General features: G+C 46.7%; 1 protein-coding gene across 3 annotated transcripts in view; it reads right to left on the reverse strand.

The window, feature by feature from the left end:
- ANKRD28 (ankyrin repeat domain 28) overlaps positions 1-16,615 on the reverse strand; it is a 231,056-nt gene that overhangs the window by 114,109 nt on the left and 100,332 nt on the right. For all 3 annotated transcript variants that reach the window (XM_050938325.1, XM_050938324.1, XM_050938323.1), the window contains one exon: positions 1,449-1,527. In XM_050938325.1, coding sequence (XP_050794282.1) covers positions 1,449-1,527 — 79 coding nt within the window. The remainder of the gene's footprint in view (positions 1-1,448; positions 1,528-16,615) is intronic.

Below are 16,615 nucleotides of genomic sequence, written 5' to 3' on the forward strand. Positions count from 1 at the left end.
CTTCATGCTACTTGCACTCAGCGGGAGGGCACAGAGAGCTGAGAAATAGGCTGGCTGCTCTCAGTTCTGGTGCCTGGACCTGGCACGGCCCCAAGCATCTGAAAACTGAAATTGCAAGGAAAGTCCTCTTAGCCCTGGCAGCCCTGGGCTGGAACATGCCCATTATGGATGGAATCTTCAGGGAACTGTGAAGCTCTACCAAGTCTCTGCTGAGTATGTGTGAACTCTGGTTTCTGAAAGGCTTATAACTTGGCCAAATTTTTCACACAGGTGGCAAAAGGCACATCCCTACCAGACACAAAGGCCCTCACCCCTTTCAAATTTCAAGTCCCTAGTGCAAAGCTTGGGGTGCATTCAAGCCTCTCAAAGAAAAAGTCATCAATTTTTAACATGGGCAAAATAACATACTTTTCTCTAATCTTGGTTTCAAATGGCTAAACCATTATGGCTGAAAGTTTCCCAAAACAAAATCAGCCTCAGGCAGACATTTAACATGGAAGTTTTCAATCAAAATGATTGAAGTCCTGCAAAGTTATAAGCTACAGAATATAGGATCTTAAAGTGGGAAGTGCTACCAGCTCTCCTATAACATACCTCACTAAAGTAAATTCTATTACTTTTAAAGCTGAGATGTGGGAAAAGATCTGAAGTTTTTGAGCAGATAAGGTATATTGTTTAGTGAAGTGCAGATTAAAGAGATTCTACTGTACTTTATAATTCTGTAATTTCTTCCACTGCAGGATCTCAAAGCACTTTACAATCACAAATAAAGCCTCAAAACCACCATGATGGTTTAACACACAGAGGTTATTAAGGACTTGTTCAAGGTCAGAGCGAATCAATTGCAGAGCTAGCATAATAACTCTGATCTCTTGGTTTAACCACTAGAACATACTGCCTCACTACTTGCATTCTGTATTGCAAGTGAAGAAGTAAACATGAAAAATGATTTTTAAATTCCTATTTCATTCTTATCAGGTCCTAAAAATGCGTGTATATGAGTTAGCAAAAGATAACTAGAAAAATAATGTTCTTAATCTGTAGAAATATCAGCACTTTTGAATGCCATTTTCAATGTTAACATCTAGTCATTTTTCTAAATTCACTATAGCAAAAAATGTATGCTAACATTTAGATATTAAGTACACGCCTTTAAATATAGCTCAATCCAGACTTTTGAACCAACTGAATTGGGTTATAAACTACCAATAAATAGCAGACATCACAGAGAAAGTTTACCACTAGAAGGTACTTTCCAGATTAACTGAAAATTATTAAAAACAGTGGTTTGAATTAAGGAGTCTGTAAACTAAAGTTTAAGTACAAAAATCCCCAAATTTCAACTGAATTCTTAGCACATTAAATAGCTTGATAAACTTATGCAAACAAAAAGTACATTTAAAGTATTTGTGCACAGGTTTTTTTTCATTAACATGAACAGAACATACCAGATAAAATAAGTAGTTCAATAATTTCTGCATCTCCCAGATAGGCAGCAGCATGTAAAGGGGTCCTCTTTTCATTATCCTGTGGTAAGAGGGGGAAAAAAGGGTGTTTTTTTAAAGAAAACGACATCTGTTTTAGCATTCTGTATGATTCATGAAAAAGTTAAAGAGTAAAATTCCATCTCCTAAATACTGTACATTTTATATTTTAGGAAGCAGGGATATTAAACCAAAGAATCACCGAGTTATTACACTTATGTAGCCTGTAACAAACATGCTCTCACTAAACAATTATGATAGCTCTGTACAGTCATTCAGGGCATGATCCTGAAAGATGCCAATTCCCAGGTACTCGGCACACCTCAGGATCAGGCCATAAATTAAAGCAAAATCCATTTGTTTCTTTGGAGGGGGAAAAGTTTGGAGGAATGTAAAAGTGAGGATTTTCCCAGCTCAGAGAATGTTAATACCATGTGTATCAACAGGTGTGATCTATGTTTTATGTGACATGTTAAAGGGTAACTCATGAAACCAGGCTGTAATATTTTCTTTATGGTGACAAATTTAATGGAAAATGCAAAACTTGGATGTTGGACATGAAAAAATAAGATTAGCAGAAAACATGAAATTCAACTTTCACCAGCTTTTTGCTTATTGCATATATGCACAGAAAAGCTTGAGATGTGGATGTAATTGACAAATTGATCTCACAGACATTGAAAAGAGCGCAGGAGACAAGTGGGAGTTAGGTGCTTTTGGGTGGTCTCAGGCTAATAAGCTTTTGAAGACAGTGTTTAGAATCCACATTGAGAAATTAAAGAGGACAGAAGATAACACTGACTTTCAGAAGGCTAGCAGAGAATATTTCCCACATCTGGCATATACTGGAATTAGTTTATGCGTACGAGTTCACTGTGAAAATGGTGAAAGATCATTTTCTCATGCTGACTGGTAAAGGCTAACTACAGGAAATTAAAACCTAATAAATTGCTTCTGTATTGCATGCTGTAGCAGAATTAGCTTTAAAAAAAACACTTTCAGTACAGCATTTAAGTTCATCTTCTTAAAATGTGTTGAGCTTTGGAATAAGTTACACACAAATTACATTTAGATTCTCTGAATTTTTCAGTGAAGCCCTAAACATGCTTTAAAAGCAAGTGGGAATTCTTTATTTTTTCCTACAGGTGAATGTACCAAAACATTTCTAGCAGATTGCAGAAAGAACACTGATTATACTGGCCACTAAAATGTGTTTATTAAATTTAATGTTGCCATACTATCTATCATTTTACCATTTAAAAAAAATACTTCTTTCACTCACAACAAAAGGAAGCTTTACTCATGGCTTTCAGATTAATGAACACTAGCATACAGATCTGCATTTTCAATTTTTTTTTTAAACCAACAATTTTTTTTGCTTGTTTTCAAATACATTCTCTTTTCAGGTTTAAGTAAATCCCCAAAGCAATTTCTATTTCTCATCTCATCCTCCAATCCCCAAGATACTGTCAGAGCTGCAGTGCATAGAGGGAGGCAGCACATTTTTGTGTTTATTACTCAAAGACAAAAGTGAGCACCTCAAAAATTCCTAAGGTAGTTGAAGTTACTTGGCAGTTAGCTTCAAATGTGCGATTATGGCAGTTCAGTAGCAATGATACAGTTACATGGCTGAGAAGACACTTATTCTAAAAGTGCCTTATATTACTTTTCATTTTTTGTGAGGAGGAGAGAGAACTACTCTCATGCTTGATCTCCACCAAAAAGAGAAAATGAATTTAGAAAGTTCCAGAATTTATCCAGCACTTATGGCAAAAGAAAATAAAGGTTTCTACTCATGTTTTTTTCCTCCTCTTGGATAACTGAAAACTGACTGCTACTGAATTTCAAACCTAGCATTGACATAACCTTGAATGAGGAATCTATGCTTTGCCTTGTTTAAATATTTATTCTGAAATAAAGGTAACAACATTTCAGAATAGGAACATACAAGTAATGTGACAGAGCTGTCATAATTTGGCTTATCGTTAGAGAGGTGAAACAGAAAAATGGAGAACATTCATTACGCATCAAGTTTATAAATCTATAAAGAAAGAATTTTAACTTCAATGAGTGGATTAAATTATTTTAAACACGTTAGGAAGTGTGATATGCCTGAAATCCAAAAAGCATTAATTTGAATGACCACCCAATCCTATCAAAAAGTAACTAATGTCAAATTCTACCCATCTTAATTCAGGACCAAACAGGACAAAGATGGGCTACTAGGAAACTGGCTCTTGATTATCTAAGCAACGCAACGTCGTCTTGGAAACATTTACACTCTGCAGGAGATGATGCATAATGGTGAGTAGGGAAGCCTGGTTTGAACCCTACCCCACTCTGGCTGATCGGACAAGTTTCTCTAGTTTCTTACTAAAAAGCTAAGCTAGAGAAGCAAAAACTGCATAGATGGTATCTTGAAAAATTATAGTGATGTCAAGTTCCTTTAAAAAAAAAAACCACCACCAAATACAACAAGACTTGTTTTCTTAAAGACCCAGCTCCTGGAGTCATGTTACTAAGTAAGACTCTTAGGTTCCATTAGGAAAAGTTTCCAGTCTTCACAGTTGTGGAGAAAAGGTTGAAAATATGAACTCTAAAGGCTCAAAAGCCAGAAGGCTAATAAAAAGAACCCAAATTGTGTGTTTAAATGTGATTTTTAGGCCAAATTCACATTTTTAAGCCTAACTCATGATTTTGAATCTTATCAATTATTAAATCCATCCAAACATTTAAATGGTCTTGCGTTTTAATGGGACTAAGCACTGCCATAAAAAATTTCAAACATGAGTTTAGATGAAAAACAGAAAGATTAACTGTTGTTCATTAATGCACAATTAGAACTGTGCATAGAAGATTACAGGAATTAACATTACAGTAGTCTTTTTAGCATTTGGTAGGCAAGACTTGGTAGCATTTGGTAAGCAAGGACTTCCATGTCGTATTCTATACTATCTTTGTGCTAAGATAAATCTAGCACAATACTTAAGTTTTATAAAAGCATATTATTATAAAAGGCTAGATCAAGAGAAATGTTTCAAAAAAGACTTTTTTTAAATTACAAGAAAGATTTTATAAACAAACATCCCCTGCACTACTACAATTCAAGTACTGCCATATTCTGACTAGGGCCCTACCAAACTCATGGTTGTGAAAAATACATCCCGGACCATGAAATCTGACCTCCCCCATGATATCTAGCTAGTGTAGAAGAGGTGGGTCTGATCTCCCCTGCGCTGCTGGGGGCACCCCAACCGGTGGCTCCTACTGTGCGCTGGGCTCCAGCTGCTAGTCCTGGCTGGGCTGGGGGACTTCCTCTTCCCTACTCCCAGGGTCAGATCAGACCTATCTCCGGGAACCTACCCCAGCTGCATGAAGCTCCATGGCTGTGCTGCCTCTTTCTGCGCTGCCTTCAGAGCTGGGCAGTAAGGGTGGTAATCCCTTGACCTCCCCTACAATAGCTTTGCGACCCCCATGACCCCCTTTTGGGTTAGGACCGCCTGGTTATAACATCATGAAATTTCAGATGTAAACTGTGAAATTGACCAAAATGGACCCTGAATTTGCTAGAGCTGTAATTATGACAGTCTGTCAGGACATGAAAGTGAAACTGATTAGCCTACCTTAAATAGAATAAACAGTTTAAAATAAATTTCATTATTAAAAATTCCTTAATTATCTAAAGCAGGGGTGGGCAAACTTTTTGGCCTAATGGCCACATAGGGCTATGGAAATGGTATGGTAGGCCATGAATGATCATGAAATTGGGGATAGGTGTGTGGGCTCTGGGGTGAGGTCAGAAATGAGGAGTTTGAGGTGTGGGAAGGGACTCCAGGCTGGAACTGAGGGGTTCGGAGGGCAGGAGGGGGATATGGGCTGGGGCAGGGAGTTTGAGTATGAGGGACAGGTGCAGGAGAGTGCTCCGGGCTGGGACCAAGGGGTTCCGAAGGTGGGAGGGGAATCAGGGATAGGGAAGGCTGTTGGGGCATAGGGTGGGGTGAAAACTCTGGGGTGGGGCTAGGGATGAAGGGCTTGAGGTACAAGAGGGGGCTCTGGGCTGGGATCAAGGGGTTTGGGGGGGGGGATCAGGGCTGTGGCAGGGGGTTGGGACACGGTGAGGTCTCAAGGGCACAGGCTCCAGAAGCATGTCCCCCGTGTGGATCCGAGACGCGGCCAGGCAGCTCGGCGTGCTGCCCCATCTACAGGTGCTGCCCCATCCTCAGGCACTATCTTTGCAGCTCCCATTGGCCAGAAATTACAGCCAACTGGAGCTGCGGGGGTGGTGCCTGTGGATGGGGCAGTGCTCTGAGCCACCTGGCCACTCCTCGGTGTACTATGTAGGAGCCAGAGGGGGGATCATGCCGGCTGCTTCCTGAGAGTCATGTGGAGCAAGGGAAGCCCCCGAACCAGCTCCCTGGCTGAAGCACCAAAGCGAGGCAAATCCCCAACACCGCTCTCCAGTGGGAGCTAAGGGCTGGATTAAATGGCCTGACAGGCCAGATGTGGTCTGTGGGCTTTAGTTTGCCCACCTTTGATCTAAAGTATTGTTAGTAATATAAACTAAGGAAAACAAGCTTCTAAAAATCCTCAAAATATCCTATGATGTTTAGTTGGCCTGTCCCTTAAATAAATTTTTGTGGTAGACTGGATTTACAATGCTCATCTCATTCTTCTATTCAAATATGGTATGCAGAAATATACATTAAGCATGATGCTCAAAAACCTATTTGTGTATATTACCAGTGTTTCCTGTATGAGCTAGACTGATCCAAGGGCGTGGGGCACTAAGCCAAGGAATAAATCTTCAAGTTTTCAAGCTCCATGCCCTCCCTTCTCTTTTTCAGGACCTTAAGGAGAGCTCTTCCACAGCTCCCCTTCATCACTGGCTGGTGCAGTGGGAGCTCCCTCTTCTGGTTCAATCTGCCTTAAGTAAGGGGTTTTAATCATTTTGCTAACTTGGACAGGATCACCATCTTGACACTGGACAACGCCAAAAACGAATTACACATACTGGCTTAAGAGCTATATGTATTTTAAAGTACAAAGTGCCCTATGAGGTTTACCTATTCGTCCTAATGCATTTTTTGAGAAGTAACATGCAACAATAGCAGCCATTTTATGACATGTCAAAGCTGACATCTCCTTAGAGAAGGGACCTTATTTTCCAACATGTTAATATAGTGCCTTAGCACAATCCCCCAATTCTGATTGCAGCTTCTGAACGTTACTGAAATATAACAATTACCATTCATTCTCCCTCCAAATAATCAAGCATCTACTAAATCTAAACATTCTGAACTGCAACATTTGTTAAAGTATGAATCCAACCTTCTTCCCACTAAACATTTGTTCATAAATTCCTCTTTATCCTATTTTAACTCCAAAAAGAGGAATTACAAAAAATGAGGGAGCTAGTTAAATGTGAGCGAAATGCCTGCAAGTTGCATGGAAACTACTTAAAAACACCATAACAGAGGCTCAAACGAAACATATGCTCGTCACATCAAAGTAAGTAAAGTTATATCATTTCATACCCAAAATAAAACTTTATTTGGAGGAGTGGAGTCTCTGTTATAAGTGTTCAGTCAGCTGGTAAACATTTTATTTTAACGTATATGGTAACTATCTTTATGCAATTTTTAAAAAGGTATAAACTGAACCTTAAGTAAAAGAAACTGTTCAAATTTTAGAAATTTTTCTTCATGTGAAGTAGGCCAAGCACCAGATATTTGCCAATGCCTTTCTATCTAACAGACTCCTCGTCATTAGTACCTGTATAAATAGAACAGTTTCATGCACAAAAGGGGCAGAGAAAAGACGGTTACTCACCTTTGTAACTGTTGTTCTTCGAGATGTGTTGCTCATATCCATTCCAGTTAGGTGCGTGCGCGCCGCGTGCACGTTCATCGGAAGATTTTTACCCTAGCAACACTCGGGTTGGCTGGGCGCCCCCTGGAGTGGTGCCGCTATGGCGCCACATATATACCCCTGCCGACCCAGCCACCCTTCAGTTCCTGGTAGAAGGCATGGTGATGTGGCTTGGGGAAATTGAGCCAAATCATAACAAGTGCGGATGCACGCCATCACCCAAGATGAGATCCTCAGAGGAAACGGGTAGGCCTATCCTTCGGTCTGCTACCACAACAGAGAGTTGGAGGGGGGTTACGAAATAATTTTGTCCGCTCAATATAAAATGCGAGCGCTCTACGGACATTCAGGGAGTGCAATTGTTGCCCCCATTGCGTTGAGTGTAGTTAACATGAAAGGCCGAAACCACCTTAGGGAGGAAAGCCGGGTGTGGTCGTAACTGCACCTTATCTTTGTGGAACATAGTGTACGGTAGAACCATCGTAAGAGCCCTGAGCTCGGAGACTCGTCTGGCCGACGTAATGGCTACGAGGAAAGCTGTCTTCCAAGACAGGTATAGCAGCGAGCAGGTCGCTAACGGCTCGAATGGGGGAGACATAAGTCTGGTTAAAACCAGGTTGAGGTCCCAGGTTGGGGATGGGCGGCGTACTTGAGGGTATAAGCGCTCCACGCCCTTGAGGAACACCTCGAAACCATAGAGTGTGAGAACACAGAACATCCACCTTAGCCTTGGTGGAAAGTAGAGATGGCCACCAAGTGTACCCTCAGCAATGATACTGCTAGGCCCTGCTGCCTTAGGCCAGGGGTAGTCCAAAATAGAGGGGATGGAGACCTCAGTAGGAGGTGAATGCTTCCACTCGGCCAGGTACATTGAACAGGTGGAAGGGTTCCTGCTACCCTGGTTTAGCCACGCAGCAGCCACACCGTGAGGTGAAGAGACTGCAGGTCCGGGTGGCGAAGCCTGCCGTGGTCCTGAGTTATGAAGTCTGGGAGGAGTGGCAGGGTAATTGGGTTGGCTATCGACAGGTCAAGCAACGTAGTGTATCAGTGCTGCCTGTATGATCATAATGATGCGTGCTCTGCCCCTGCGGAGTTTCAGCAGGACCCTACGAATCAGCAGGAACGGTGGGAAGGCATAAAGGAGTTGACCCTTCCACGGCTTCAGGAAAGCGTCCGAGATCAATCCCGGGGAGAGACCTTGGAAGGAACAGAACATCTGGCATGTCCTGTTCTCGCTGTAAGCGAACAGGTCTATGTGGGGAAAAAATCCCCATTTCTGGAAAACTGAATGCATTAGATCGGGGGAGATCGACCACTCGTGAGACTGGAAAGACCTGCTGAGTCAATGAGCCACGGTGTTCCGAACGCCTGGGAGAAAGGAAGCTACCAAATTTATCGAGTGGGCTATGCAAAAGTCCCAGAGATGGATGGCCTCCTGACAAAAGGGGGAGGACCATGTCCCTCCCTGATTGTTTATGTAGCACATGGCCATTGTGTTGTCTGTAAACACTGAGACACAAAAGCCTTGCAGCTGCTGCTGGAACCCCTGGCATACCAGGCGAACTGTTCTCATTTTTGGACATTTATGTGGAATGCCAGCTCCTGAGAAGACCAAAGGCCTTAAACTCGAAGGTGACCGAGGTGAGCACCCCAGTTGAGAGATGACGTGTCCATCGTCAGGGACATTGAGTCCTGGGGCGGATGGAACGGCATCCCTGCACACACCGGGGAGGGAGTTAGCCACCATTCTAGGGAGCCTAGGGTGCTCGAGGGAATGGTGACTATCGTGACCATTGGGACCCTGTCCGGGCAGTACACCGAGTTGAGCCAAACTTGGAGAAGACGGAGGCATAGCCTGGCGTGTTTGGTTACAAACTTGCAGGCAGCCATTGGACCCAGGAGACCGAGACAAGTGCAAGCCGAGGTCGTTGGGAAAGTCTGCAGACCTCGGATGATTGTTGCCATTGCCTAAAACCGTGGCTGTGGTAAGCAGGTTCCGGCTAGATCGGAGTCCAGGATAGCTCCTATGAAGTCTAACCTCTGCATGGGAACTAGAGTGGATTTTTCTATAGTGATCATCAGGCCTAGACGTGTGAATAGGTCCTTGACGATGCCCACATGCTGAGTGATTTGTGTCTCAGAGTCTCCTTGGATAAGCCAATTGTCCAGATACGGAAAAACGCATATCCGACGTCGGCGGAGGTAGGCGGCGACTACGGCCATATATAGTCAGTACCAGCGGGGCTGTAGAAAGGCCAAACAGCAGGACCGTAAACTGGAAGTACTGATGGTTGGCTAGAAAGCGGAGGTATCTCCTGTGCAGAGGGATGATGGGGATGTGAAAGTACGTGTCCTTCATATCGAGGGCGGCATACCAGTCTCCAAGGACAGGATAATGGTTCCCAGGGATACCATGCGGAACTTCAACCTTATCATAAACTAGTTAGTCCTCGCAGGTCCAGGATAGGTATGAGACCTCCATTCGACTTGGGGATTAGGGAATAATGGGAGTAAAACCCCTTGCCCCTTTCGTCCATCGGCGTCTGCACCTCTTGTAAGAGGAATTGCTCGTGAGAGGGGTCCCTGAAGAGGGACAGGGTTGGAACAAATTGGAGGTGGTACCCATACTCCAGCGTGCGTAGGACCCAGTGATCTGAAGTTAACTGGGACCCCGCCAGGAGGAAGTAGGAGTGGGATCCCGGCCTGTAACTGGTACGCCGCCCTCTGGCGCACCTTCGGAAGTTCGTCTTTGGTCCCGATGGTGGTTGCGAGGGACCTTGATCTTGGCCCTCTTGGGGTCCTGACGGTCGTCTGCGACCACTTCGGCCGCATCGCCTGCCTAAGTCCTGTCTCTGGCTAGGCACAGAGTACAGCGGTGTGGCTGAAGACGGAAAGGCCTGCGTTTGGTCACCGGCGTATGCACGCCGAGAGAGTGCATTAGGACCCTGTTGTCCTTCAGGCTTTGCAGCCTGGGGCAGTCTTTGCCGCGAAGAGGTCTTTACCATCAAATGGTAAGTCTTGAATGGTATACTGCAGCTCCAGCGGGAGGTTCGAAACCTGAAGCCATGAGATGTGCCTCATGGCAAAACCCGAGGCCAGAGTCCTGGCTGCTGAGTCTGCTGCATCCAACGAGGCCTGGAGGGAAGTTCTGGCCACCTTTTTCCCTTCCTCCAAGAGGGTAGCGAACTCTTGGCGGGAGTCTTGAGGGAGAAGCTCTGTAAACTTACCCACCGCCACCGAGGTGTTATAATTATAGCAGCTAAGCAAGGCTTGTTGATTTGCCACCCAGAGCTGTAAGGCCCCTGCAGAGTACACCTTGCGGCCAAGTAGGTTCATTCGCCTAGCCTCCTTCAATTTCGGGGCTGGTGCCTGCTGGTCATGCCGTTCCCTCTCCTCAATGGACTGAATGACTAGCGAGCAGGGAGGAATACGGAGATTCAAGTAGTCGTACCCTTTAGAGGGCACCATATATTTACGCTCGACTCCCCTGGCCGCAGGAGGGATAGAGGCTGGGGACTGCCATATAGTACTGGCATTCGCCTGGATGGTCCGAATAAACGGGTAAGGCCCCTCTAGCGAGGCATCTGGCGACAGAATGTCCACTACCAGGTCCTCTACCTCCAAGACCTCCTCCACCTGGAGGTCCATATTGAGTGCTACCCTCCTTAGGAGGTCCTGACGGGCTCTCAGGTTGTTGGTGGGCACATCAGAATCACGGTCCTGATCATAAGAGCTGTCCGCGTGGGATGACACTGATGCGTGTCTGGATGGCCATGGAGGTGCTGAAAAGCCATGGGCAGAGTCTCTGTCTCTATCGGACCTTGCCCAACTCGGCACCGGAGGCGTACCGGTACCTGGAACGAGATCTGGACCTGAGGCCAGAGCAGTGCTGAGAGGCTGACCGAGATCTCGAGGCTGGGAGCGGCTACGGGAGTCACGGTGCCTGTAGCGGTGCCAGGAGCTGGAACGGTGCTGAGAGTAGCGGGTCGGCAAACAGGATACTGACCGCTGCGGCAAGTGCGACCGGTACTGAGGAGGAGAACAGCACCGGGACTGCAAGTGGCGTCGGGAGCGAGAGTGCTGACAAGACCTGGAGCATCTGCGGGACCGTGATCATGAACGGTGCCGCTTGGCAATGAGATCCCTCACCGTTGGGAATGTCTCCAGCGTGGAGGGAACAGTAAGCTCAACCACAGTACCGGAGAGCTGTTAGGCACCGGATTCGACGGCCCTTGTGGGACTGGGATCGATGGTGCCGACGTCGTCGGTGCCTCGTCAGGTGTCGGTGCTGGGCGATCTGACTCAGACGAGCTCTCTGGCTGCGGTGCAGTTGGCATGGAAGCAGCAGGAGCAGGGAGCTCAACCACGGCGCACGCCGGGGAGCTGTCGGGCACAGGATTCAGCGGCCCCGTGGGATCGGGATCGATGGTGCCGACGTCATCGGTGCCTCTGCAGGTGTCGGTGCCAGGCAATCTGACTCAAACGAGCTCTCTGGCTGAGGTGCAGTTGGCACGGAAGCAGGAGTCGTCTTAGGCTTTCTTGACCTCGGAGAGAGGGAGCGGTGCCGAGTCGACGTCTGTGCCGGCGACGGCCGGTGCCGAGAGGCCTTGGCAGTACCGGCGCGGTCCGGTGCCAAGGAGGCACTTCTGCTCGCCGAGTCACCAGCGCTCGGTGCCGAAGGCGGAGGGGTAAGTGAAAGTCCCGCTCCTTTTTGTTCTCGGCTTAAAAGCTTTGCAAATGGGGCACTTAGCTGTCAAGTGCGATTCCCTGAGGCGCTTCAAACAGGAGTCGTGCGGATCTCCTGTCGGCATCAGCTTGTGGCAGGCCGAGCCTGGTTTGAAACCCGGTGAGCCGGGCATGGGCTCCGGCACTGGGTGCGGGGAAGGGGCTACTCTCCAAACCCCGCTAACTATTACGAAACTAACTATGCTAGTAAAGAAAAAACGTATAACACTCTCTCTCTATATATATATATATATATAAATATAAAAATAAATATAAAAAGGATTATAACTATATACACGATAACGAACGAGAACTACGAGTAGCTAGGGAAGTGGAGGTCAGCTAAGCCGCGCTCCACTGTTCCAACGACCGACACGGGTGGTAAGAAGGAACTGAAGGGTGGCTCAGTCGGCAGGGATATATATTCGGAGCCATAGCGGCGCCACTCCAGGGGGCGCCCAGCCGACCCACTGAGTGTTGCTAGGGTAAAAATCTTCCGACGAACGTGCACGCGGCATGCACACATCTAACTGGAATGGATATGAGCAAGCACTCGAAGAACTTTTACTATATGCTTTTCACCTAACATATAGTATCCCAAACTTCAATGCCTTTGTTAACTATAGGAATTTTTTCTTGCAGGATTCAGAGTTCAGTGAGTTATGCACTTTTGGCATTCAATTCTGAACTGATAAAGTCACATTTGGATAAACGGTAGTTCATGACAAGTGGATGTCCTGTTGGGTAACAGTAGTACCATCTAAGGTCCTATCCAGGATATAAATTTTGAACTAAGGATAGCATTACTATTATATACAAGGAACTGGTGAGACCTCATTTGGAACGCTGTGTGCGAAGCTGGTACAGGTGCAGAGAAGGGCTACTAGGATGATCAGAGGAATGGAGAACCTACCTTACATGAGGAGACTTAAGGAGCTTGGCTCATTTAGCCTAATAAAACAAAGGATATGGGGAGATATGATTTCTCTCTCTCTCTATTTTTACATAAACACACACAAACGGATAAACACTAAGGAAGGAGAGGAGCTATTTAAGTTACAGACCGATGGTGACATAACAACAAGTGTATATAAGCTGTCCATCAGTAAATGTAGGCTTGAAATTAGACACATTTCTACCTATCACAGGAGTGAAGTTCTGGGGCTAAAATTCTAACTGGTTTTAAGAGTGAGCTTGATATGTTTATGGAGGGGATGATATGATGAGATTGTTGTACAGCCCATCTGCAACTGCTATTAGCAAATATTTCCAAAGGTCAGAGATGGGACACTAGTGGGGGAGGGCTCTCAGTTACTACAGATGATTCCTTCCCAAGTGTCTGGATGGTGGGTCTTGCTCACATGCTCAGCGTCTAACTGATCACCATATTTGGTGTTAGGAAGGTATCTTCCCCAGATCAGATCAGCAGAGATTTCAAAGGGTTGCCTTCCTCTACAGCATGGAGCATGGGTCACTTACTGATTTGAACTAGACTCTAGAGTAGGGGTTCTCAAACTTCACTGCACTGTGACCCCTTTCTTACAACAAAAATGACTACATAACTCTGGAAGGGTGGACAGAAGCGTAAGCCCACCCAAGCCTCACTGTCCTGGGCAGGGGGGCCAAAGCCAAAACCTGAGCCCTGTCACACAGGGCTGAAGTCCTTAGGCTTTGGCCCCAGGCAGTTGGGCTCGAACTTTGGCCTTGGGCCCCAGCAAGTCTAATGCCAGCTCTGCACGCTCCCCCCACCCTCAGTTCCTTCTTGCCAGACAACTCCAACGAGGGAAGGAGGATGGGATGTGGATTAGAAATGAGCAACACATCTCGAAGAACACCAGTTATGGAAACTGTAACTGGCTTTTCTTTGTCGAGTGATTGCTCATGTGTATTCCACAATGGGTGATTCCAAGCTATATCTGTTGGAGGTGGGTAGGAGTTCATAAGTTCCCAGGACAGAGGACTGCCCTGTCGAACCCAGCATCATCCCTGGTCTGGGGGACGACCGCATAGTGCAAGGTGAACGTGTGAACCAAAGACGGTGTGGCGGCCCTACAAATGTCCTGGATGGTGGTGTGGGCCACAAAGGCAGCCAACAAGGCTTGTGCCCGAGTCAAGTGTGCTGTCATAAACAGATAAGAAAAGTTAATAGCACAGAAGTACTTTATATCTCTTTGACTGTAAAGGGTTAACAAGTTCAGTAAGCCTGGCTGTCACCTGACCAGAGGACCAATCAGAGGACAGGATACTTTCAAATCTTGAGGGAGGGAAGTTTTTGTGCTGTGCTGTTAGTTTTGGTTGTTGTTCACTCTGGGGGCTCAGAGCGATCAGACGTGCAACCAGGTTTCTCTCCAATACAGGCTCTTATAAGTTCAGACTAGTGAGTATTAGGTAGATAAAGCGAGTTAGGCTTATGGTTGTTTTCTTTATTTGCAAATGTGTATTTGGTTGGAAGAAGTTCAAATGTGTATTTGGCTGAAAGGAGTTCAAATTGGTATTTTGCTGAAAAGATTTTAATTTGTACTTGTATACTTAGGCTGGGAGGGTGTTCCCAGTGTCTATAGCTGAAAGACCCTGTACCTATTCCATTTTAAATTTACAAAGATACTTTTTACTGTTTTTGTCTCTTTAATTAAAAGCTTTCCTTGTTTAAGAACCTAATTGGTTTTTTATTCTGGTGAGACCCCAGGGGACTGGGTCTGGATTCACCAGGGAATTGGTGGGGAGAAAGGAGGGAAGAGGGAGAGAGAGGCTGATTTCTCTCTGTGTTAGGATTACTTTCTCTCAGGAAGAGTCTGGAAGGGGGAAAGAGAAGGAGGGAGGAAGGTGAATTGTCTTCTCTGTTTTGTGATTCAAGGAGTTTGAATCACACAGTGATCTTCCAGGGTAACCCAGGGAGAGGAAGCCTGGGAGAGGCAACGGTAAGGGAAAGGGTTTACTTTCCTTGTGTTAAGATCCAGGGGTTCTGGGTCTTGGGGGTCCCCGGGCAAGGTTTTGTGGGGACCAGAGTATACCAGGCACTGGAATTCCTGGTTGGTGGCAGCGCTACAGGTTCTAAGCTGGTAATTGAGCTCAGAGGAATTCATGCTGGTACCCCATCTTTTGGATGCTAAGATTCAGAGTGGGGAATTGTACCATGACATGTGCTCTCGAAATGAGTGACAGGGGAACACTCGCCAGCTCATAACAGGAACGGATGCATGAAGTGATCCAACTGGAAAGCCACTGAGTGGAAATCGGCTGGCCCCTTGCACGCTCAGACGAGGCTATGAACAGTTGTGAGGACTTTCTGAATGGTTTAGTCTGCTCGAGGTAGAAAGTCACAGCCCACCGCACATCAAGCGTCTGGAGATGGCACTCCCCACTGGACGCGTGAGGCTTGGGGCAGAGGATCGGTAGAAAAATGTCCTGACCCACATGGTAGGCAGAGACCACATTTGGGAGGAAAGCAGGGTGTGGGCAGAGCTGGACCTAGTCCTTACGAAAGGCCATATACGGCAGCTCGGAGGTAAGGGCCCTGATCTCCGAGACTCGCCTGGCTGACATGATTGCAACCAGGAGCACGTGGCCAGTGGTTCGAACGGGGGCCCCGTGAGACGAGCCAACACCAGGTTTGGGATCCACTGCAGGATCAGGGGGTCTAGAATACGGAAAAAGGCAGTCCAACCCCTTAAGGAACCGGCCAGTCACAGCATGGGAAAGTACCGTGTGCCCTTGCACCAGTGGATGGAAGGCCGACATGGCTGCCAGGTGCACCTTGACTGACGAGGGCGCCAGGCCCTGGGCCCTCTGGTGGAGGAGGTAATCAAGGATAAGCTGGATCAGGGCAGTCACCGGGGAGACATTCTGGTCCATCGTCCACCTAGAAAACCAGGACTACTTTGCCAAATAAGCACGGTGAGTGGAGGGTCGTCTACTTTCGAGGAGGACGCACTGAGCCTGCTCTGAGCACATCCTTTTTCCTCCACCGAACCACTGAGCAGCCACGACATGAGGTGAAGAGCTGCTAGGTGAGATGGAGGAGATGGCCCTAGTCCTGAGAGAGCAAGTCCGGGTGGAGCAGCAACCACCAGGCTCATGAGAGTCCCGTAACAATGCTGCCTGGGCCACGCTGGGGCAATCAGGAGGACCCGGGCCTCGTCCAACTTTATCTTCTCCAGGACCCTGCTGATTAGAAGAAACAGGGGAAAGATGAAGAGAAGTAGGCCTGACCAAGACAGGAGAAAGACATGGGAGATAGCACCCCTCTCCAGGCCCCCCCAGAAGCAGAACAGGGGCATCATCGGTTCTGCTGAGCTGCAAATAGGTCCACCTGGGGAGTTCCCCACCTTCGGAAGAGCCGGTGGGCCACTTCCGGGTGGAGGGATCACTTGTGTTGCGAAGAAAAGTCTCTGCTCAAGTGATCCATCCTCTCGTTCCAGGCGCCAGGTAGGTGGAAGGCCTTCAAGATGGATGTTGTGGGATATACAGAAGTCCCACAGCCTGAGGGCTTCGTGGCACAGGATCAGGCCCCATCTTGCCTGTTGATATAGAACATCGAG

This window comes from Gopherus flavomarginatus, chromosome 2 (genome assembly GCF_025201925.1).
Source record: "Gopherus flavomarginatus isolate rGopFla2 chromosome 2, rGopFla2.mat.asm, whole genome shotgun sequence".
NCBI lineage: Eukaryota > Metazoa > Chordata > Testudines > Testudinidae > Gopherus > Gopherus flavomarginatus.